General features: G+C 36.5%; 1 protein-coding gene and 1 long non-coding RNA gene across 5 annotated transcripts in view; one reads left to right on the top strand and one right to left on the bottom strand.

Moving 5' to 3' along the window:
- The window catches only part of PKN2 (protein kinase N2), a 56,844-nt gene that overhangs the window by 2,609 nt on the left and 28,869 nt on the right, over positions 1–25,366 (bottom strand). For 3 of the 4 annotated variants that reach the window (XR_012674492.1, XM_075156216.1, XM_075156218.1), the window contains 20 exons: positions 20,903–21,054; positions 18,821–18,916; positions 16,133–16,250; positions 14,362–14,507; positions 14,049–14,262; positions 11,308–11,493; positions 10,903–11,012; positions 8,905–9,048; positions 8,692–8,767; positions 8,173–8,347; positions 7,781–7,910; positions 7,190–7,326; positions 7,022–7,097; positions 6,843–6,934; positions 5,602–5,778; positions 4,940–5,002; positions 4,762–4,838; positions 3,211–3,353; positions 1,759–1,866; positions 44–124 (listed from right to left, as the gene is read on the bottom strand). Coding sequence is in view for 3 of the 4 variants with exons in the window: in XM_075156216.1 (XP_075012317.1) it covers positions 44–124; positions 1,759–1,866; positions 3,211–3,353; positions 4,762–4,838; positions 4,940–5,002; positions 5,602–5,778; positions 6,843–6,934; positions 7,022–7,097; positions 7,190–7,326; positions 7,781–7,910; positions 8,173–8,347; positions 8,692–8,767; positions 8,905–9,048; positions 10,903–11,012; positions 11,308–11,493; positions 14,049–14,262; positions 14,362–14,507; positions 16,133–16,250; positions 18,821–18,916; positions 20,903–21,054 (2,501 nt within the window). In the remaining variant the exon portion in view is untranslated. The remainder of the gene's footprint in view (positions 1–43; positions 125–1,758; positions 1,867–3,210; positions 3,354–4,761; positions 4,839–4,939; positions 5,003–5,601; positions 5,779–6,842; positions 6,935–7,021; positions 7,098–7,189; positions 7,327–7,780; positions 7,911–8,172; positions 8,348–8,691; positions 8,768–8,904; positions 9,049–10,902; positions 11,013–11,307; positions 11,494–14,048; positions 14,263–14,361; positions 14,508–16,132; positions 16,251–18,820; positions 18,917–20,902; positions 21,055–25,366) is intronic. The other variant, XM_075156217.1, reaches the window with a different exon arrangement.
- LOC142084938 (uncharacterized) lies at positions 1,862–7,542 on the top strand. Its single transcript, XR_012674495.1, has 2 exons — positions 1,862–2,985; positions 4,053–7,542. It is a non-coding gene; the product is annotated as an uncharacterized LOC142084938 (long non-coding RNA).

The raw sequence follows: 25,366 nt of genomic DNA, 5'->3' as shown, positions 1-25,366 counted from the left end.
CTACTCCTTAGTGTCCTTTGAGATAATACTAGTTTGTACTCACCCTGAAGAAGTGATGCTTTTTCACATCCTCAGCATCTTTCTCTCCAGCTCCAAGACGCCGCTCTGGATTTCTTCGTAGCAGCTGACAAAACGTGAGATTTCAGTGCAAAATTCAGGGGTAGGGGGAGGAACTAGGGAGGATGAGTGCTACTGTGTAAGAGCCAACACCAAGATTGGATGGACAGTGAAATTCATACTGCCTGACCTATAAAAATTCTTGGTCCTCAAAGAAAGGGAAAGACAAAACTTTAGATGTACATAGCTAGAGATAGCAGTGCTCTTTTAGAGATGCCTGAACCTGTTAGCACAATTCCACCAGCCTAGCTACGAACATGCAGAGAGCAGACTAATCTGTCTTGGTTCCCAAGGTGATTTGTGGGGCTAGTGTTCAGCACAGACACACTGAAAAGGGTGCTTTTTGCTGGAAAGCATACAGCATTTACATAAGCGAGTATTGCTTGGCTCAGAAGAGAGACGACTCTGCTGTCCCGTGTGCCCAGCTATTTCACAGCAGCTGATTTACCAAGAGAGGGTTGAATGCCGCTTTACACACCCAGACAAATAAAAGGGTTTTCCAGTTCACACCAAAAGCCAGATGCTCCCACTTGTGAATCATGCTGCTGTGAGCAGACCCCTGTTCCTGGCAGAGTGCCCCTTGTCAGGGTGGGTTGATACACTCATGATGCAGCTATCAAAAGATAATGTACTGTATTGTGTAGGAATTTCTCAGATGGGGACAGTGCACACACAGGTACGACTAGTAAACTGCAAGCACAAGGTTCCTGGTACGCACGTTCTGGGTGCAGTGTAGCAGTCCCCTGTCCCCTGTGGATATTGGCATGATAATTTTCACAGTAAAAATACCCTCCCCAGGGACTGCCTTAAAACTGTATTCTTCCTTCTTTTGCTAGACAAACGCGCTCTCTCTGGGAGTAAGCAATCATTTTAAGCTATAGAATATTTACGCTAATACTTAAATACTCATGTCACAGTAGTTACTGAGACATGCTTTAACTTACATGCTGCAGCACGTTGCTGAATTGGGTGCTAGACTGATACATGTCTGACACTGAGTAAGTGGAGAGGCTGCTTCCAAAGGCTTTGAATCACCTCCAGTAGATGCCTTTCTATCAACTGTGATAAGCTTCTAACTTAGACCGGTTCAAGCATCTTCTTTAGATGAGTAGAGGCATTACACTAAGGAATAGCACTAATAACAATCATAAACAGAATCAGCTGTTCTTTGCCAAGAAGGGACTGCAGATGTCATGTGTATGGTGTTCCCTGCCCCAGTTGGAATGAAACCAAAAAGATTTAGAAGTCCTTGAATTAAAATATTCATGTGACAGTGTTAATCTACCAAATAGGTCAATGCAGCAGTGTTCTGCTAGGAAAAGAGAACTGAACTTCTCTAGTTAGATACGACTAGGAAACTTAGTTCAGGGAGAAAAATAGCACTTTTAGTGTTTTACATCTTAAAAAGAAAAACTTGCTCCTGAATAAAGTGGAATGGCACTGACAATTTTCATTTAAGGTGACAGGCAGCATGGCACAGCATAAATGAAGCAAGCCTGAAATTTAATTATAGAAAAAAAAATACCACGCCTAGATTCTTAAAGTATTTTCTTCCTCACAAAAATAATTCGTTTCCTTAATGTTGAAGAGGAAACAGGATAAGAGGGGAATACTGTAATATTATTATTATTATGTTCTTACCCGTCTCATTATAGAGATGGCTTCTGTAGACAGAAATCGTGGATATCTTACTTCATCATTTACAATACTGTCAAACACCTCCTCTTCATCATCTCCAGGGAAGGGAGACTATAATGAAAGTAAAAAAAAAATACTATTAAAAAGGCTTAAAAATCACTTTGAAATTGAAAACAAAATATATTCAGCTGACAGTTTGGAATTAGACACCCTGAAATGAAGTCTTCCTTTTCCCAGAAACAGATATGGTAGTTTTCCATAAGGAATAGTAGAAAAGTTGGTATTATCCCTTATTTTTTACTGAAGGACTATGCTTTAAAAATGCACTTTTAGAAGTAGAAACACCTAAAACTGGGATCTTCTTTGAACTCTAACACAAGATATACAGGGAATGTGGAAAGTACCTATCAGCTCTTCTTTGGGACAGCTGCCATTCACAAAAAACATGGTCAAGACTAATTTGTTTTTGTAATATCTTTAGCATGTTACAGCTAAAGGGTTTTCAAACTGTGTTGAAGTGGCCTGACAGATGTACACGACACCCTACAAGCTTTTTGTCCTTTTTTACCTGAAAGTAAGTGAAAGAAAGTTGAATGATCATCTTTTTTTGAAAAAGAACAAAGTGATGAGCAAAGCTATAGTTTTTCTCTGGTTTTTAGCATGTAAGCCATCACTGTGCTACCTGGGAGATACTACAACAAAATGGACCAGAAGGTAAAGCAATATACGCAATGGTAAATAACTATTCAATACTCATTTATTTGTATCAGCTCATTTACATGGAACTGGGGCACTCTATTTTAGTGCATGTGTAATTCAAATAGTCAACAGCATTGCGTTTGGCATAACCTTTCACTACTATCCAGTTTTATGCATGAAAGCTCACTTCCATTCAAGCTACAGGAGTTAAGGAGTTTATTTTCTCTCCAAAAGCATTTGAAAGCAGACTACTATAGCTGTACGCATCCAAATTTGATGGTAACAGATGTGTGTTGGAAACTAAGCTCCCCAAAACCAGATGTGCTATGTTCTTGCTTAGAAACACTGATACGAATGTGCCATTACTGTAATTTGATTTAAGGCATAATGATGTAATTAAAACAAAAAACCACAAAAATCTAGAGGTTAAGTCTTGGACCAGCTATAACTCATTCACTTCCAGAATTGCTGATCATTCAAGCTCATGACATGACTCATCAGCTTCTATAGCATTACAGCAGCTAGTATCAGGTAAGTAGCTGCTCAGTATTTAATAATGTCTTTCATCAAGAAAAAGTAGTAAGATGCTCACTATAAAACTAGGTATGCCTATACATACTGTATATACAAGTATTGATACAACTGTGACAGTTGTAGGTAGGGCATATTAAATGTTGACAGGCTGGTATCTTGAGTTTTGTAACCTTTTTAACGTATGTTAGTTTCATGACTCCATTGTATCTTACTAGAACTTACCTCACCCACTAGCATCTCATAGATAAGTACACCAAGACCCCACCAGTCTACAGCTCTTGTATAGGAAGTTTCTGTCAGCACCTCTGGAGCAAGAAATTCTGGTGTGCCACAGAATGTGCTTGTTCTGTCTCCAAATCCCATTCCTGAAAAGTTACAGTTAATGAAAAGCAAGCAGTATTTTCTGCCACTCTACAACCTATTCCTCCAGCAAGTAAAACCTCTCTCTAAAGCAACTTCAGCTAATACTGTGGTTCCAGGGCCTGTCCTGAAGGCTCAGGCCAATGAGGTAAAACATTCCCCCGTTCTTCCCTCCCACACCCTTGTCCCATGTGTGCTTCAGTGTAAGTTCTTCTATCCCTAACTATACGCAATGAGCCAAATTAAGCTTCCAGTTACACCTTTGTCACCCAGTTATCTTTGCTTGGAAAGATACAAACGATCTTATACTATATTTCTACTAGCTAGAAGAAAATGTGGTACACTAGTTTAGTCAAACGTGCCTACTATGGATATTTCTGTAGCGGCAAAACTACGTATAGTAAAGTAAAACATGGAGTGTAGTAAAACAACTTGGAGCAAAATGAGCCCTGTATATTTGCAAGAGGAACACAGTTTGGGGCATCAGCGCCACAAGGACTGATGTGACACTACAAGTGGAGGTGCTGCAGAAAGCTTAAGAAAACCATTTATTGTAGTCAGTAAACGAAAGAGCTTTACTTGTCCTCGTCTCCTTTTGTCATTTATGGAACTTGTTTGTAGCTAAAGTCACAGGACTTGCCCTAGGATATTAAAGACAACAGTAATGTTTGACCACTACTGAATTTACTAAATTCCCTCTTAAGCTATCTAAAACGAAAAGATACGGAGGACAGGCTATATGAATTGGAGAAGGAAATGGACCTTTCCAGATCTTCCCCCCAACAATGGTGTTTGAGAAAGACACTGCAATTTCAGTTGCTACTTCTATTTTATGTCTTATTGGAAAGGTAGTTGCCAGTAGTGGGATGCTTGAAAGTAACTTTCTAGCGTATCGGCTTCCCTTTTGGGATAAATTTCTCTATTTTAACTATAGTATACTTTGCATGTCATTTGTATATGCTTAGAGTTGCGACTATTTCAGAGTTAAAAAAATAGACAATGACTTTGTAAACAAGTAAGAGTGAGGTATGGATTATAATGGTATTGATTTCATTGTACAGTGTCAGCGTGTTTAGAATGAGGAAAAACACTTAATGCTTTTTCTGCTAACTTGTAAAATGCAGCAGTATGCCGTATTAATAAGCAGAGATATGATGAAGTAAGAATTCAAATAGGTGATGCTCACAACTGAAAAAAAAACCAAAACAACAGGGCTATGCTCAGATGCTGCTGCTATTTCCCTAAGGAACTTCCTCCACATCTGTACAATCAGAGATGTATTTTTTCCTTCAAATGATACTAATGAGGCTAAGTACACACTATACACATTTGGCAGTCCACAAGTCTCAAGGAACAGTCAAGAGTAAGACAGACTACGGAATTCCCCTAGAAAGAAAATTTAAGGGCCATTACCTTCTTTGCAAAGACCAAAGTCAGCAATTTTCACAAAGCCTTCTGTGTCCAGCAATAAGTTATCCAACTTCAAATCTCTAATGAACATTTGAGAACAAAATTGCATCACTGATGTTTCTTCAGTACTATTTAGAATAGCTGAAATTCATCTGTTGGAAATGGGTCAATGACTACTTACCTATATACTATTTTGTGTTCATGTAAATACTGAAGTCCAAGAACCACACATGCAGCATAGAATCTGTCAAAAAAGTTAAAATTTCAATGGATTTTAGTCTTGCTTTTCAGAACGTGAAGTCCATTATTATTGATCTTTCTTACTAACCATCTTCTGATGTTTTTTCAGGTACAGATTGGTTTTATACAAGGTCAGAGTTTTAAAGCCAGATGGCAAAAATGCTTAAACTTGCAGCTTTCAAGCTGTAGTATGTTCGTTTGGCCTGGAAGATAGATTTTCTATAGTGTAGTGACACTACTTTTCTGTAGTGTCCACTGCCATGGCGTTGAAGGATTCTAATTTGGCTTATTCTTTCCTTTTTTAGCCTTGTCTGCTATTTTAACTCTTCATTTAGTTTTTTTATGTAATCTTTAAAAAAAAAAAGTATTATAAACATTAAATATTTGTATATAATTTTTGAATTCAATGTAGATTCAGGCACATTAAACCTGCATATGTCTTTTTCTAACAAAATCAGCTAAAATCTCTGACCCTTTTAAAAACTTAAACAGTATTTACTGAAATGACATAATGTAGAGGCATGTGGTGATAAAGATCTTAGTTCTTATCCACTGAACAAAATGCCCTTCACTTAATGCCACAAAAAAGGGATGGATACTCACACTGCTCTTGGTTCAGAGAAGACATCAGTATGAATGTGCATCATCAGATCCCCACCAGCAGCATATTCCATTACAAAGCAAACGTGATCTTTGGTTTGGAAACAAGCAAAAAGGTTCACCAAGAAGGGATGTCTTACACTATTCACAGTTTCAAATATTCGCTTTTCACACATCAAGCTGCAAACAGAAAATCAGTAAAAATTTAAAGCTGAATCCTGAACCACAATTTTTCAACTCTCAAAAGCTGTTGGTAGTTTATACCTTATGTTTTTTCCTGTATTCCTCAGGATAAGGTAAGAACGTTTTTTGTTTCAAGAGAGAGGTTTTAATACTTGCACACACATTAAGTTGATGCCAGAATTTCCATGAAGTTACATTTAGCTTTCACGAATGAAAAAGGAAATCTAGCAGTCCATGAAAATTGTACTCTGCCAATTTTCCTTCCAAATACTCAGACTTGCATTAAGTATGCATCGACATCATGTGGCATTAGCTTCAATCCATTTTTATTTTAATTGTATGCAATATATAAAAAGTGGAAAACCAGTAACAATATTATAGACATCTATCTACAGTAATCCCAGATTATTTATCTTTAAGACAATTGGTTAATTTGTATTCTTAATACAGTTATCTTTCTTCCTGCAAGTCAAATGAATATAGTCACTATTAAACAGTTGTAAAAGTACCTCCTTGCACTAAAACTAGACAGTTTTGTAACTGCCACTTCACTTCCAAGCAAAGAAAAAAAATCTGAGTTTTGGGGCAAAAAGATTAAAAAAACCACAACAGTGGAGTATACAGAGGACTTAAGGGAAAATATATTGGACAAAGTATGACAGTATGTTACAGGTTGCGAAATACCATCGTACGTGTTTCTGCCAGTAAAGAAAAAAGTCACTGTCCTCCTGAAATGTGGTAGAATTCTATAGAACAAGTAATTAGAATAAATAATTGCAAGAGAGAACCTAAATGAAAAACAGGATCAGCTTTAAGTCAGAGCTGTAGTACAGGCATGGCAAGAGGGGCACTAAAACGAATCAGGATTCCTGAGCTGCACTGCTCCCTCCTTGTCCCAGAAGAAAGACTACATGTCTGCAGCAGCCAACTAAGCAGGGAGATGACAACTTGTTTTGCTCTTTCACTAAATTTAACTACTGTTTGGTAGAGCTTACAGTTGTGTTGCATGCAGAAAGAAAACACGATTTATGGACTCCATGTATTGTATTTCAGAAACTGACCTGTCTACTTCATCACGAGCGACAATATCTCCTTTCTTTAAGGCTTTAATAGCAAACATCTCATTTGTGTTTTTGTACTCTGCCAACAGCACCTAGAACAGAAGATAAGCGATCCATTTAAGAGCTATATCTAGTTTTTGATATAGCCTTGACATTTGATATAGCCTTTTGACATTTACCTTTCCAAAATGTCCTCTGCCCAGTACAGCACAACATCTGAAATCCTTCAGACTGAATTGAAATCTTTGTTGTGATCTATGTAAAATAAAAAAACAGTCAAAAATTTTCTAGTTTGTTAACTTTAAGAAATATTATTTGGATCAACAGCAAAACCACTGCATTTTTACCTTCTATCTTCAGGCTCTCGGGTGTTGGTGTATTTTATGTCTGAATGGGGAGCATCTGGCTCACAGATTATTTCAGGCTGGAGTTTTGGGACAATACTATTTCTGCCATTTTCAAAATCAAAAGTTGTTACTTCATTCTGTGAAGAAAAAGAAGGCTGAAAATCTAAAACTGATTGCGAAGGCAAATGAATGCAGAATTTTTACTATAAGCGTGTGAAATTCTTAACACAAGATTTATCTAAGCTAAAATGATATACTTTAAGATGATACAGATAAGCAAGCTTTTAACAGACTGATGAAACCTATTGCTCCAGTCATTCTGCTCTTTGTTAATAAAACCATTTTTTCCTAAATACTCTAATGATTTTGGGCTTTTGTTTTTTCTGTGGTGGAACCAATGACATGGAGAGTTAAACACCAACCATGGAAACAGCTTGCCACCAAAAGTAATCGCAGAATTCTGTTGAGACAATTCTGTATGTGTAAGTTAAGGGAGCATATGCTGAAATATAAGGGAAGAAATCCATCATAAAGGTGCCAATATTACAGCCTTGTTAAACTGTATAGCCCGAAATTCTTAAAGTTACTTGCCTGAGATGGCACATCAGGAGCCTTTATCTCAGAGGAAGATTCACATATTTCTCCAAGGGAAGATGCACGGGGTGGAGCAGGTGGAGGCTCAGGCTCAAGTTCAAAGTCCAATTTGGCTACAGGAGAGTCACTGACAAGAAAATAAATAACTCCTCAGTGTATAGCGGAGACTTTTAATAGTATAAAAACCAACTTAAAACTGCATGTTATGTAAAAAACAAATCTTCCGTGCGTAGATCTGTCTATAAAGTGGATGTCCAAAATTAAAATATTGGAAGGTCTGCAGTCTTGCAGAATAAACAGATTTGACATACATTACGTATATTAGGGCATAAGCATCTCACTGTTATTCTTGCTCTTAAAAGTACTTAAAAATTGTAGGTATCACCTACCTGGCTGGCAGTGTTAGTTCAGGAATGTGTGCATCAACCACTGGCCCGGTAGCAGGCACTGGTGCTTGAGGGCTGAAGGTGCCAGAGTGATTTACTGTAGGAATAGCTCTTCTTACCAGCCTTCCCCAAGTGGCAATATTAATATTCATTTGAGGAGCTCTGAGAAATGTTTTGCCTGTGGATATTGTGAAAAAAGAAAATAGAGTGCAAGTAATTTCCTTACTTATTACCAAAAGCTATAATTAAAAAAAATTCATATTAATCAGTTTATAGTTTATGAAGAACAAACAGAATTTGTCATAGTCCTAAGGAATTCCTAATTATTCACTATTAAATGCTAATGTGTAATAAGGAATTCTAAAACAAAACATTTCTAAATGCAATGCCAAATCCTTCATTATCAAGAGCTTTATTCACAGGCAAATATTAGGTCTCTGTATTTAAAAAAAAAAAAAAAAAAAAAAAAAATCACAGATCTGTACAATTTTTAAGCTTTACATGTTTATATTGAACAATCACCTTGCTGTTTTGAAAAAATTTTCTTCTGCCTCTGGAGTTTTGGTCTTCTTTCAATAACTGGATTAAAAAACGTAACCTGCAGTTCAAATAATGTGTGTTACAATTCAAGTTTCAGAACAAATGCATTCTTAAAAGTTTATGAAAAACTTCTTTAACTATTCTGCAACATAATACTTGCAAGTATGCTCAAGTGCTTCAAAGAAACATTCTTACCTCTGCAAAGAGAGTGCCCTGGGGTTCAAGATAGAGACACATGCCATGCCGTTGGTTATCCAGGAAATCTTCCAACCTCAGAAACTTTACTGCACACAAAGATCTCCAGTCACGCCAATAAACTGAGATTTCTAATTCACGTGACTACAACAGGAAACATATACACAGGAAATGACTTACTAGTAATTGTTCTGCAAGAGTTACCTCTGTTCAATCATAAGACCTGGCAACTCAAGGATCAAGATGCAGAGCTGTTACTTTAAAAGAGCGCGAGGACTAACTAGCCATATTGAGCAAGCTCTCACTAGGATGATTGTAGCATTCCACTTCAGTTCAGATGTGATGGCCAGTGTCCAAGTAAAAGTATAAGCGTAAAATTCCCCCAAGAGTAGAAGGAGAGAGTCACAAAGAGTCACCAGACTTTTTGAGTCAGTCTAACAACAGTGCTAGTTCAAGATATTTTAGTTCAAGCTCTGACAACAAATTTTTACCTGTGTTTAGAAACCTCAACTTTACTAGTTTTCCATGTTATTTACAATTATCAATTGCATTTCACAGCTGCATAGTGACATTTTAGTACCTGCAAAATCATGATGCAAGACTTTATACAGTATCTCTGGAAATACATACAGTTTTTGTAACACAGTAGTGAAAAGGGCCAAAAACTTTAAACTAACAAGAACTACTGCTATATCTTATCTTGCTGGTGGGATTCATATATTCTTAGGGTATCTTATATGCTTGTTACAAAAGCTTGTTACAAAATGTGAAGAATCCTGCAATACAATATAACAGCAGCACTGTATGTTACTAAGTTCAGTTAGCATAGTTTAATTCCGTCATGATGCATCAATTTACTGTCTTTATATGACAGTCGTAGGTTTTAAAAGAAACAAAAGTTAAGAAGAAGCAACAGATAAAAAAAAAAGATGGGGTTTGGAATGTGCGTTTCAAATACTGAAGGATGTCTGGTCATGCCCAGCAGAAGCAAGGTCCTTTTCTGGCACCAGAAAGCATCTAGTACTGAGTTCTTAAACAGTGAACATGACACATATTAGGCTGGTAGGATTAGCTACTAAACTTTGACTAGTTCTAGTCTTAATCTGAGAATAATCAAGGCTTCAGGACTCCACAGCTGCTAGTTTTGTTCTGCACTACTCCTAATCAGAACCCGAATTTCTCTACCTGCAGGTCTAAAACTGCTTCCTTCCTAGATGGAAGGAATCTGGTTCGGGGCTCGAAGGGGTGGGGTGAGGCGGGGAGAGAGCAAAAACAGGAAGGTGGCTTTTTTTTTTCCCTCTCATTTGTTTTAAACATATACTGGAGATAACGTTTAGGCTTTTAAAATATAGTTTAATTTTCAGTCTATTTTAAACACTGATGAAAAAAAAATCCTTGTACCTTAAAATACTATGACTATCAGCTATCTAAAAAACAAATGCTTGATTCAACCTATATAACACAAATTCTCTTCAAAGGTGTGAGGAAAGAAACATCAAGTATCGTTTCTATACTTGCGTCCTCCAAGTAACATTTAAAGTTCTAGGAAAAAACTATTAGTGAATTTATTTATTATTCCTGAAGAATTGATCAGCTTCACCTGAAAACACTTTTACAGAAGCACTGTAAAAATTCTATGACATAGCTTACCAAAATATCCAAACTGTATCTGATATTAGAATTTACTAATAAATAATTAGAAGTTAATGATCCTAATAAAAATTTAAGCACCGTCTGTCACAGGCTAAAAAGATGCTAAGTATTAGATCTTGGATAAAAATATTATGTCCGTTTGTAGGCCAGAAAAGGTAAAATTTCTAGAATGCCAGCCCAGCATAACAGCTTAACCCCAGGGACCTCATTCTGTTAAGGATAGGAATACTTCCACACATGAAATTTGAACGTAATCACAGCAACAGGAAAAAAAAAAATAAAGCAACATGAAATTAATCTAAACAATTGACTATAGCTGTCAATGAAGTAAGACCACATTTTTACCCTGTCTAGTTCCAGTGTAAATTTCTGATCCCATGACTGATTGGAAATAGGTTTCCAGCTAGTTTGACCAACCACAGTGTTATCCAGCTTCAGTACAGCACAGACTTCATCTGTAAATAAAGTACACAAACTCAGCTTAAATCTTTAAGAGGATTTTCCACAAACAAAAAAATCTTCAGTAAGTTTCCCTGAAAAATGTAATCTCATATTTAATTGGTTCTTATGGGCATAATGGTGTGGTTGTGTGTTGGTGGTTTTTTTTTTTTTTTTAAACAACTTGACAGATGAAAAAACAGATAAGTTCAAAGCTTCAAATCATTTTAGTATTTTAAATTACAGAACATTTACATTAAAATGTAAATAAAAGCTATGCATAAAAATAAGAGAAGTAAGAGTATACTGAACTGGACAAGTCATCAGTTTTCAGAAGGTTTCTACTACTCCCACTTTTACTTTTACTGGTTCTGCTCATGAAAGATGATCTGGCTTCATTTGGACTCCAACCAGGTAGCGTAATCGATGTGGCTTTTGATCGACCGGGGACGTTTTCCAAAATATCTTGGCAGCCCATCAGCCTAACTTCCAGGGTACCTAGAACAAGACAGACAATGATTTATCAAAGATTTCTTTTCTTAAGTAAACAAAGTGAATGACTAATGATTGATTTATGGCATTAGCTCACATTCTGATGCCCGCAGGGTGTAACAGAAATATCAGATGAAATCGAAAGACAGATCTAAGACAGACAAATATATTGAAAATAAGCATTAAGAGTCAAATATGTGGGACTTGACCTTCTAAAAGGAGCAACAGTTCACCAAAATAACACATCGCTTCGGTAATTAAAATCAATACATTGACTATTGAGACTACAAATTTGTTTAAGACACATTCAGAAATCCCATTTGCCTGCTGCATGCTGAAGTCAAATTTGAGTTAGTACATAATTCAGAATCCTTGAATTGTTCCAACTTGACTGAATTTGGATTTATAAAAGTGAGACAAGAAGCTATTCTTCAAAATCTTCTACATCTTTAACCAAATGAGGTATAGAGGCTGCTGTTCTAATTTAAGAGAGTTTCCTCCAGCAGCACAGAAACATCTGAATACCACAGATGGTTACAAGAACGGTAGGCTTACCTCATCCTGTACAAGATAGCATCTGTAAAACTGTGACACCACTGGCACTAACAAAATTAACTATTAGAAGTGGTGAAATTAGCCAGTTCATAATCATACTGTCAGCTAGCTCCTAAATGCAGTATTCTTTTAACAGCAAATGTACTTAACTGTGAAACTTAAAAGTACTCCTTCGTAACAGAAACTTAAGTCAGACTTGACCTAAAAATGGTCTGGCAACATTATAGCCCACAGAACAGACACCAAGAAACCAGTCTGAGAAGAAATCCCATCCTGTAGGGAACTAACAGCTGTACGTGATTGCTAAGCAGGTTAAAAGGTAAAAGAATACTTCATTCCCAAACTCTGTTTAGACAACAAAAAAGAAATTAATAAGCAGAAAGGCTATAATCTTGTATAAGGACTGGTTGCGTATCAGAAAGTTCTGTTGATGCACTTTAAAAAATATTACAGTAGCACTGATGTATTTTTCACAAAGCGTTAGAGGCAAAACACAAAGACACCGTTCATTTAAATCCAGTTCAATACAAAAGCTCTTTGTGTAGCCAGTATGAAAGTGAAACTATTAAGAACTTCACAAGCATGTAGCTCTGTTTTAATCATTCCTATTAGAAACTGTTCATATGTATTAGTAAATCACGTTTAAAGAGGAATTATTTGTCACTATAATATATCTGACCCATGATTATTAATTACAGGAAATGAATTAAAAAAAAAAACAACAAAACCAAACTATTTTAAAACCAAGGCAACGATACTTCCTGCCCATGGTCACTGATCATTTGAGATTCCATATGATGAAAAAAATTCCCCTCACCAGTCTGCAACTTTACAAGGGCTCTTGGCTGAGGCCCTGATGCTTTTTACCCTTTGCTATGTGTCTTACTGAAACAAAATGGAAGACGAAGTAGACTCGCTCCATTTTATTATTAATGCAGCTCAGCAGAAGAGTTCCTCTTTTTGTTTTAAAACATAATCCCACAGTACTTCAAAACTAAATTCTAGTTTCAGTTATAATGTATAACTAGCGTAACATTTGAATTACAGATTGTTTTTGTAATAAACTTACTCTGTTAATAGTTGGTTTAATAGTTACATCTAAATTGTTTTAGGAAACAAAACAAAAACCCAAACCTACCTGTACTAGTAATTCTTACATGACCACTTATTAAATAAATTTAGTAAAGCAACATACCCCCAAGCAGTCAAAAGTATTTGCTTTTCTTTAAGAACACTGGGAGGCAAATGTTTAAGAGCTTTGTTAAAGTACGGCTCATCGCTTGAAACAGTTTACTTCCAATGAAGGACAACAATTACAGATGAACCCAAACTATGAGAAGTTCCTAAGTCTTATATTTATATATAAATGTACTGTACCCTTACAGTAGGCTAAGCCTCCTGAAAAAAAAAATCTCCATGTTTAATTGCAAGGAAAACAATTCACACCAATAAATAGAGGCTTCAGTAGTTCCATGCACGTTTGTTAGGATCTCCCTCTTTGGTTTAGAAATATAACGCATGTTTTGGTAGCATAAATCTCACCTTCTAGGAAGCCAGTGTGGTCCAGTGGGTAAAATAGGGACTGGGAGAAAAGCTGGGTGCCTACCTCCAGCTCTGCCACTGACTTGTTGTATGACCAGGGCAAGTCACTTAACCCTTCTGCACCTCAGTTTCCCCATCTGTAAAATGGGGATAATGATACTTACCCACCTTTTAAAGTGCTTGATAATCTAAAGATGAAAGGCGTTAGGGTAAACGCTAGTAATATTGTTCCATAGTGACCTAACTTAAGGCCAGAACTTCACTTTTTCAATAGGATTATAAAAAGGTCAACAAATAAATCAAAGAAACTTATCTGCATTTTTTTGGCACATAGACACTTGGAAATGCTAAATGCCTTTGTCTACGAAAATGAAATATGTCCACAAAGAAATAAAGTTGGCATTAAAGACTTGTTTTAAACCATTTAATAAAATAAAATTTTAAAAAAGCTCCATAAATCATACCTGTTAAAGCTGCTGGTTTGGACAGTGTACTATACTGGTTTTGAGTAGATATTACACTTTGACGAGGACTTAATGTGGGTGAAGAGACCAATGAAAGCTCCTCTATAATAATACTGCTTTTGGGATGGTTTTTAGGAAGTTCATTCAATCTCTGTTCCAGTGAATACTTCAAGAGGTCCAACTTCTGGCTTGATTCATTAAATCTTGCTTGCGCCTTTTTAAAATAATAAAAAAAAAATTGAAATATTTCAATTTTCTTTTCTTGAAAGAACACTTAAAATAAAGTATCGGAAATTGTAATGACGTAAATTACTTCTGAAAGTGCCTTTCTGTCGGTAACTTTCCCAGATCCAAGTAATTTCATCACATTTTTTGCACCTTCTGCTACAGCATACTCTATCCTAAAATGGTGCCGTAATTCTTCCATTCGGAGTTCAAGAGGGCTTATCACAGGTTTTGCTGCAAAGAGATATAAACAAACAATCTTCATTGAAGACCACGCCCATGTTTAATTTCTTTAATATTAACCTCTCCCCCATATAAACAAGGGGAGGGGAGGGGGGGAAAAAAAAAAAAAAAGAGAGAGATGCCGAATCGGTAGTCCAAAGAAAAGCTTGAAGTATGTCATAAAAGCAACAGTGAAATTTTAAGCATCTGCATTCGAAGGAAGAAATAATTGATCGGGGCCTCAATCCAATAAACAGGTCCCACTCCTTGAAGAGCTATAATTGCTAGAGGATGCGAGAAAAAGAACATGTCTTCAGGGGAGTAAAGGGACAAAAGCCAAATCTCCCAAACATCATTCAGCTAGCAAGAAGGAGGTTTTAAGACCTCCACATTTCTGAACCACACTCTGAGGATTTATCTTTCAAACTACTCTGTAGCTAAGTAGATCCCTGATTGGTTTCTGATAATTCTCCTGTTTCACATGAAATCCCAAGGAATCTGGCTTCTGCCAGCACAGAAAATGTAAGAGGTGCTATACACTGCCTTCCCCAAATCGTTTGGGTTAACCATTCTAATTGTGCACTTCTTAGAGAGTTTAGATTTCCTAAACAGAATTAGAAAGTTTCCTGGATATATTCCTTTCGGTTTAAAGCTCTAAGAGTAGTAAGAACACAAAAAGGCATTTGAAAGCCCTTTCTAGCTTGAATACTTTTCTTTTTCTTTTGAACAAATGATGTACATAATCCATGTGCTAAGATGGGGTGTTAAAAAAGCCAGAAGTGTCGTAAGTGTAAAAACAAATGAAGAAAACCAGCCCCGCCACACCCCACAAAACAACACACACACACAAGTTTTTCATTATCTAGGATATATCCAGGCCCTCATTACGAGCATCGTCATACAACTTCAATACTCAGAAATGCATACGAATACAGTTTAAGACTTAGAGATGTACCGATATGCCCACAATTTTATAGTCACTCATGTTATTACAGCTCAGGGGTAATTTTTTTTTTTTCATTTAAGGATATCCAAAGAAATGCAAGTTTAAAACTACTTCTGAAATGCAGCATGAGTATTTCAAGTCGGATCGTTTTAAAAACACTGATTTTTTTTGTTGTTGTTTTGAAAATAGTTGTTTACTACTCAATCTAGCCTAAATACCCATAAAGACAGCAAAAATTCGCCTCCATCTGTGCTCCCATTAGTAATAATAAGGTCAATCTATTTAAGTATGACAAGCAGGCTTTGTACCTGCGTCAGATTTTTTTTTTTTTTAGGATAGTGAAAAGATTATATGCTTTAAAGAAAATTACTAGTTATTGTTAAGACAAAAGAAAGCACGCATGAAGGGAGAACAAAGACCACAAAGCAAAAATGGACTGCATAAGGTATAAAAAGGATGATCAAGAGAGATTGTATTTCTCTTCATCAAGCTTAAGGTATTTTGCTTCAAGTCAGATGTATTTGGCATCCTAACACACACAATGGTATGCCTAGCCTCCGATTATTTTTGGTTCATGCAAGCTTTGTCTAACATTCCTACTAGAAATTTATGATAACTCTGTGTGCATACAGGTACATATCTACACGGCATTCTGACATTAATGATTCATATTTCCTTTCTACTCCATCACCATTATCAAAAGCCAATTCATTGGTCTGGACTGCCTGAAGAATCTGCATCCTTATAACTTCTATTTTTGTCTTGCTGTCCTGGAGCATCTGCTGAGCTGTGGCAAGAAGTTTTCGATCCTATTAAAACAAACAAACAAACAAGTTAAAATCGTAAACTTGTCATGGAACAAAACACATTGAAAGCTTCAAAACCCACATGCTTTAGGAACAAGAACTAAATCTATGTAGTTCATTCGGTATAACAGACCAGTTCAACTAACCACATTAGGATATTAGTGGAAATTAAGTTATGACAGAGGCGTATTCTGGTTGGTTAAAGACTATAAGCCACTCCCGTGGAAACTGTATCTGTTTAAAGATGAATAAAGGAGACATGATCTAGCAACATTACATGTGTAGATTAATGTTTTGTAAGCTGATACTTAAGAAAGGACAAGATATTAAGTGCAAAATACCTCCACCCTATGTAGAATGACTCAAATTTACTGTGAGTATGATGGGAACTCTTCCAATAGACAAATTTGCTAGACTAAATCCATATAAAAATCATTGTACTAATTCACTTGAGCTGATTTTCAATCTTGAAATTAGAAATATGAAGTTAGCTTACATAGCACATTACAAATAAGTCTGCAGGATGTTTTTCTGAACAAATCAAAGATAAAGATTTTTTTGCATTAATAAATACATAATATATGAGGGTTACTTCATTAGCTATTTCATCAGCAACTTCAAGTACAGTACTTTTCATCTAAATAAACTAAGCTAACCAATTTTTGTTTTAAAAGCAGTAACACAAGAAGCAGTTTAGAAGAGAACATTTCTGAAGATCAACTTTCAAACTAATTGATAATACTATTTCATTGTCAGGAGTGCAGACAGCCATCCACACATTTCTCAGGTATATAATTTTTTGTCCTCCAGCTACTGGAGATCGGACTTACAATAGATTATCAAATGGTTCTTGGATGTGGAACTGCTCATGTGCTTCTATGGCTGCTGCTCTCTATATGTTCTGGGAATTACCAGATAACTTAAAGGTGATCTGACTTGCAGTAAGAACAAAAAAAGGAGTATAAGAAAATTTAAAGCCGTCTACTTGTCCTGTCTGTGCAGTACCAATCAATCACAGTAATTAATAGCAGTCAGTGTAGATGAGTATCACACTTGTTATAGCCCAAAGGGTATTTTGGTTAACTCATTTTGTAGCCATTCTATAACCTCATTAATAAGTTACTTTCCCATGGACATGGTTTATACTTATATTTTTAATTTTATAATGAAGTTATCAATTATTTAAAAAGTTAAAGAAATTCAATTCTTCCCCTTACCACAACCAAGACAAAGAACTGCAGTGTAGCACAGATACCCAGAGCTAGAAATACTGGCACCATGAAGTATAGTGTGAGAAAAATCAGTATGCTGAGAAGAGAGAAATTTACATTCATAGAGCTCCTCTATGACTTTGCGCCTGATGTGTTACTCAGATATTTTAACGCTGCCCTATGTTCTGCAGGGTAGATACACCAAGATATACACATAAAAAGGCTTTGGCTGCATGGGGAGAAATTGTGCCCCCCTCTGCATACCATAGTCTCAGAACTCTTGGTTTTAAGTTTTAGTATTAATCAACATTTCGGAGAGATACTGCTAGTTTTCATATCTTACGATTCCATGTTAACTATCCAATTATTTAATGATTACACTGAATTTCCTAAATAAATGCCTTCTCAAATACAAATGTCAGCTTTTGAAATAACCACTGTCTACAGCAACGTATAGGATTTAAGTAACAGATTACAAGCAACTCTAGAATCCTGTATTAAACCTTATCCATGCATCATTCTGATGTATAAATATGCTGTAAGTGTTTCTTTCTCTGTATCTTCACTTTTATCTTATTTTTGATCTTGCTGCTCTTGATTGTCCCTCATATCCTCTTACTGCAATGGATTTGCTTGCTCAGGGGCAACATCAGCCCTTCAATGTGTAGAATGGAGGTAATTCAGGATTATAGAGACATCCTTATGTTTTCAAGAGACAGAAAAACCCATCTTCAGAATCAAAATGGATGTGTTATACTCAGCAGCTCTTTTAGTGTTGGAGGCTGAATACAAAGTATTTCAAGGGATCTCCTGAGTATAGAAGAACTGACAGTGCCTGTAAAACTGATCTGCAAAGCTGTTGTGGGATCTCAGAGAATCCACACAAGTCCAAGGAAAGATGATCAGTATCTCAGAAGTCCGAATAGGTTGAGCTGAATGTTACTGAAGCAAGCAGAGTAAGTACAAAGGGAAAACCTTCCCCTGAGATGATGGACTTATTACTATTAACAGACTGCTTTTTCATTTTTAAGAAACAAATGATGACCTCCTTCCATTAAATTTAGGTCTGAAAATAATACAAAAAATTTGAAATTAGATCATATAGTACACTTGAATAAAGGTCACAAAAGAGTTTAATATGTTTTAAAGAGGGTCCTGCGACTACTATTTAAAGAACTACTGGGTTACCGGGGTTGGAGTCAAATTGGTAATTTTCTGCCCCTTTTGCCTACCTCATCCACACACTCGAGTTGTTTTAAGCTCTGCTTTTTAAAACGTAATCACCATGCTCAAGCCTACAGTTTAAACCTGCCAAATTAACTCACTACCGAGTATTAAGAACATGAGAGAATGAATACGCACCATTTCCATCCTGTTTCTTGAAGCAGCTGGCAATGCTTTTGTGTCTTCCAGCTTGCTCTCCCCAGCCCAGTTACGATATACACCCAATCTGGTAGGCTGATTTAAGCATTTACCAATTGCAAATACAAGATTCAATCATCAATTTTAATTACATGCCTCAATCATAAAGCAAGCCAGAATTTATCCTTTCTACCTAGTCTGATCAAAGCCTGCTAACAATGTCTAATATTATAGCCTGAGCGTTTAGTTAAGTTTTTTCAGGCTGTTATAAGGTTCCTTACTGAGGGCTTATTAGGAACATAATTCATGTATGTCTTTTGATCCATTTGGGTCAGCTGATTATTATTTTTAAGTGTACTTGATGTTAAGTACACGGCCCCAGAGGATGTAGACTCCAGGGTTTCCAGGAGCTGAGGGACTGTGGTGCACGGACAGCATTCCCAGGCCCTTAGTCATAAGGTGCACTCCAGATATTTCTTCCATCTGCCCCAGGCTAGTAGGTTACAGGTCGCTTTCAGATAAGGCTACCAAAGTACCAGCTGGTTCAAGAGAAGTGCTGCTGGGACAGAATGAGCTTGATGGCACCTACAGTCCATCTAGTCTAAACTCATTTTTCTGGGAGTGAACAGCATTCGCTCTAGTTTTTTTGAGGAATAAGAAAGTCATACAGTAGGCAGATACAAAGTAATCTGCCTCTCCACCAGTCCCTAGCAGAAATTCACTCAGAAACATGAAGTTCCTTTCCAACACTTTCTGGTTAGTATCAATTATAAGGGGTAGCAATGCAATTCACAGATGTCTACTCTTCAAGACAAACACTTCTTTTTAGTAAGTTCACTGACCTAGCTAGATGTTGGATCAGTCAATTAAGAACTTAAACATTTTAATTTTATTTACTATTGTCTGGACACAGAAACATCTAACCAAGCTACTACATACTATTTGTTATATCTATGCTTGTGTTCCCGCTTAGTTTGGAAATTCATCTCCTCAATGATTTAGTAAAAGTAAATGGAAAGAACAGGTGATGAGTAACTAATGAAGGGTGAAGGGGCAGGTAAGTAGAGGATCCCCCCCCCCTCCCCCTTCCTTTTTTCTCATTTGAGAACTATGACTCCCTTATATTCATAAAATGGAGGGGCGGAGGGGGCGTTTGTTGGTTTTTGGGTTTGGTGGTTTTTGTTTTGGGTTTTTGTGGGGGTTTTTTTTTTTTTTTCATTTAAAAGGTTTGGCTTGTCTTTCAGTTAAGTTAAGGGATTCTTAGAGCATGATGAATTTTATTACATAGTTAGGACTATGTAGTAAGTCATATTACATAGTTAGGACTATGTAATAAGTCAAACCCAGTTAGGGGTTAGCAAACACTTCCCCCCCGCCCCCGCCTCCTTGGAGGACTTCTGGTGCTATCAAGCGAGAGTGAGCGCAAGTGAGCATGTGTTTAAAATTCAGATCTAGAAATAAGTGTGCCTTTATTTTTAATTTCAGTTTGATGCTATCAGATGCCACCTCTAGAATACCACACTTCTGTAAAAAAAAGTATTTTTATATGTATTTTATGTGCATGTGTACTAATGCAGATTATACACATCTTATTAAAACAAATATTTGGTACAAATCTTTTTACTGCCAACTACAACTAGATGACCATTTCAGCAGCATACTTGGCAATGCTGCCTTCTGCATAATTATCATGCACATTACAACTTTAAAGTAATGGATTTTTTTTTTTTAAGTGGAGCTAGGAAAAGCATCAGATACCAGTCAGTGCCATACCAAGCTTTGCTGCTAAGTGAATCACACATGATCAAAGATTACTAGACGTACTAAATTTAGTAAGCCGGATTTGTTATTCAGGTTGAACTGCATGTGGACAAACTGATAAAACAATCACTTGAGTGGGTATCAAACCACAACAAAAAATGGTATAGAAATTTGTAGCAGATTTGACATAACTACTTAACAAAAATATACCCCAAACTAAAAACACTGAAATTGCATACTGTTTATACCTTGTACATTCACACCACAGAAATATGAAAAACCAGAATAATTTAATGTTCTTTAAGCATTCCAAAGCCTTACCTTTGAAGAACCATTGGAGTACATCTGTATCATATTTTCTGCTCCCTGTTTTACCTTCAGTTCTATATCCAATTGCTTCTTTAAGGCCATCAATCTGTTGTTAGTAGAAAAACGAGGATCGCTATTTGGAGTATCAGGAGTCCTAGGACAATCTGTGAATTAAAGGTAAGATGTAATGTGTGCAGAAAAAAAAAAAAAGAAGAAAAAAACAAACTCCACAAAAAACAAAAACGAACCCCCTCCCCCACAAAACACCCTAAACTTTTCTATTCTGTTAAGCAGGAACATTATACCTAAGTATTAAGACCGACCCTCCTGTCCAGAGCTACTTTGCAACAGCACTGCAAATGCGCCTTAACACGAAAAGCCTCACGAAAGCCTAGTGACTCCTACACACGTCCTAATTCACATGAATCACTTCCGGGAGTGGCAAAATAGGCAGGTTTGCAGCTAGGTCTATTTTCGTTTCAAAGGAGATTTATTTCTTCTGGAATGTCTTGAGTCAATTAAAAATGCAGTTTTCCATTAAGCTTTCTTACACTCCTGATTTTAAATCTAAGCGTTTTAAAAACAAACTTGGACAGTAATATTAAATACTAATGAGCATGGTCTAAATACAGATATTAAGTAGATCCTCATCGATTCTAGTGCGAACACTGCAGATGCAGTTTATATCAAAATTAAGAATAGATAAAATGAGCCTTTTCCTTAGTCGTAAGCTGAATGATTCTTGCTCTGGAATCATAACAGAATCCTGGGATAATTGGATATATAGGCAGACAAGTTATTGAACAACTGTGATCTGTGGGAAGGATAAAGCTTTTTCGTTTGACAATGTTACTGTGCTTAGATCTCCATCTCGCTGGATTAGTTTAAAGAAATGCAAGTTAATTTTATCAATCAAATTATATAGTCAAACTCCTTAACTTTTCTATCCTCTTCCAGAAAAGTCAATTAATCACTGGTTCAATATTTCAGCTTTTGCAACATGAACTGTTAACGAACTGAAAATAAGTGGCCACTGGACTATTTCCTAGCTCCTACCTATTTCCAACATAACTGTCCTTCTAGCTAACTATCTTCCCTAACAGTCGCAATGGCTTCTCTTTCAAACTTTTTGTAAAAGAGGATAAATTATGTCCACTGTAATAATGTTTTTTTTGTTGTTGATTTCTTCTACCTTAACAACTGAGAGAATACCTTCTCTATGGGCAAATGACATTGGTTGGTCTCCTGGAAGATATTATTTACCCAATACCAACAGTACAGCCTTTTTTTTCTAATTTTAATTAATTTTCCTTGCATTAAAACTAGATGATGGATCAAGTTCCTGAAATCCTCAATTATTAGAAAACACTGGCATTGCACTAGTAACTTACAAATTATTCATTATGAGGTGTCATGGGGAGGAGATGTCTTATCTGCCATTTCATATTTCTTCTGTAGAAGCTTCTGATAACTGATTTTGGAGATTTAATATATTTCACTTTCAAGTTTGCTGTGTAATTTCCTCCTAAATTGCAATTTTTGCTGAGGCTACATACAGATTTCATGTAAGGAGAAGTTTTAATTTCCGCTGCTGCTAATTCATTCTTCACTTCAAACCACTTCAAGCCTCTTACTGCATCCTCACTACTTAAAAGTAGTACAGAAAATACCAGATGTTTCAAAAAAAGGAAAAAAAAATCTGTGTTATTCCTCATCTGTTTTGTCGTTCATCCTCTCCTCAATGTTTTGGCTTGGTTTCTCTGTGAAACTGCACTTGAACAGCTTTACCTTAAATCTGTTATTAATAAAACAAAGATTAACAACATGCTTTCCTCTCATTTATGTCTTCACATTCAACGAATCCTCACCTAATAATCTATTAAAAATTAGAACAAACGTGAAACTTGAAAGTCACAATGTCAAGTCTCCTTGTAAAGTAAATTAATCGTATAAATGAATATTTACCAACTTTAGATTTATGATGCAGGCCTCTACTACTTAAAGATCCCAGCTCTCTGATGATCCCTGGGAAGACTGTGGGGCTCCTGAAGTCTGTTTTCACAGCTTTTAAGGATGTACACAAGCAGTCTTCCTTTGCATTAAAACAATACTCAAGTTGCAAGTCAAGGACTAATTAGAGATACCACAGTTCAGGTTGCCCAGGCAGCTGTTATTATCTCCCTTTGCATGTCTGCACTGTGAAGGTGTAACCACATCACTCACCTGGGTCACCTCAAGAGTTGGTCTGCACTTGTGGACCTAAACTACCTTCTACTATTTAGTTTAAATGGATTTACTACATGCTTTGTTAATAACCAGCAGCAAAGGAAACTTTTCTGCAGCATGCACTAATTGCTAGGAAGAAATAATTTTTTGCCTTCAGGCATAATAGCTGCTCACTAAACTCCCAAACACGGAACAATATGGTTTCTTAACAAAGATTTTTTTTTTTTTTTTAAGAAAAAAAAAAGCGTACCAACAGCTTTTCAGAAATGGCTTCCAAGTGACTCCTTCTCCCCCCTGACCCTATTACAATTCAGTACGCAGCCTGAGGCAGCTTCTTATAGAAGAATTCAGATTAAAGTTTTAAATCAGCCAGACAAACTGGTCCTATTATGGAAAGTGTTGACAATCTTAGCAGCAGCACTACAAGCTACATCTGTATTAGCTGTTTCCCTCTCTGTAATGTCTACTGAGGTTGTAATCACTTCGGTATGGCTAGTTATCTCTGATCTATTTGTGTAAAGCACTATACAGAGGGGCTCAGATCTCATCTGGAAACATTTAGTCATCTTCATAATACAAATAAGTAATAAATTAATCCAGATAATTGCAATCAATGGGATTTATGTATATGCTTAAAGTTAAACAAGAGTTAAGTACTCATATGAAATTGATATTTCACTCAAGTAGGTAAGTAGGGACTGAATAATAGATTCTCCAGTTTGCCATGTTTATTGGTCAATAAGGACAGTACAAGACTTGCCATTTTGGATGCATTCAAGTCCAACTTTGTATAGGACAGCAAGAGCTTTGCTGGGGTATGGATTAGTGCCCCTAGGCATTTTCTTCTTGATAGCGAATATTAAGTGAAGTAAGAGATGTATTTCAAGTGAACTTGACTTCATTTCAAGCAACTAGCATGTTATTTTTTCTGAACAACTATCAATGTTGTTGCTTAACACTAATGAGTTTCATGCGGCTTGTTAGCACACATCCAGGCTGCTGGAAGAGCTGCAGTACTGCTTCCCCAGCACCTGCACTATCCTGTTTTCATGAAAATATACTCATAAGACTTAAAATAAGTTAATAGTGATGGTTTAAGTGATTTTTTTTTTAAATATCTAGATTGCATCAGGACAATGGCAGTTTTCAGTCTGAAATGTTTATCTTAACCGTGACCTTTGCTCTTCTGAAAACCTTTTCAAGTTTGAGTCTTTGCATAGTGCTCACCAACAAAAACTTCTCGCTTTTAAATTGCCTTTTACCAGCGCTCCCGTCTAAATTATATTTATTAGAGTAGTGACACAACTCTACTCTTCTGAGACTGCTGCTCATTCCTTTGGGGACTGTTCCCCAGATGCTAGGTATGCTATTTCTCCAGTAAGCTCAGTGTGAAATCCAGGATCCCATGTAACTTTCCAAATTTGGGTTCCCAGATGGTACTGCAGCATGTTGCTAAGCTGCTCAATTAGCAGCAAGTGCCCTTTGGTAAATAGTTCATTTTAATCTTATTTGAGGATATTTAATTGCAGTTAGCCTCATCAGTGTCATACCCAACAGAAATACCTGTGATGCATGTTTAGGCATTGCTGGAGGGGGGAAGAAAGAGGCATCGTCGGGCTTTTCTCAGGGAGTCAGATGGTTGCATCAGCACTTGAACTAAGCCATCAGTAAGTTCAAGGCAGCAGTGGACATTCTGCACTCAGAGAACACCCAGCACTGACCTCCTGGAAACTTCTGAAGTTCAACTGAATTTCAATTCAGTAATGGCTAATTTTAACTACTAAACAAGTGACAGGAGATTGTTTCAAATTGCTTCAATAATGTTATTCCACATTAAGGTTCCCAAAAGTTACCATGAAATTCCTATGGATATGAGCCTTGTAGGTGGAGTCTGCTGTCTAAATCTACCAATTTGGTTGCTACCTCTACCAGTTTCCAGTAACTGTCTTATATGGATACTTTGGTGTCTGACTGATTAACCTAGTCATTTGTAGGGACAAAGAAATCCCCAAAACAGTTGCTCTCACTCCCCTGTCAGCTAGTCCTATTCTTAAACAAAATAATTTATTTTCTTTATGACCCCTACAGCCAAATTTGATGTAAAGGGGATAGCTTAGAAGTAAGTTAGGAGAATGGAAAAAGAGGCATGAACTTGTCTTTTTGATTTCATGTTCTCCATGTTTTATCCAGTCTCCTCAATTCCCTCAAAGTTTTTTCTATGATCTCACCTCCCTATCCACTTTTACTTCA

This window comes from Calonectris borealis, chromosome 8 (assembly GCF_964195595.1).
Source record: "Calonectris borealis chromosome 8, bCalBor7.hap1.2, whole genome shotgun sequence".
In the NCBI taxonomy this organism is placed as follows: domain Eukaryota; kingdom Metazoa; phylum Chordata; class Aves; order Procellariiformes; family Procellariidae; genus Calonectris; species Calonectris borealis.
Note: the sequence above shows the minus strand (reverse complement) of the source record. Positions and strands in the feature narration are given on the sequence as shown.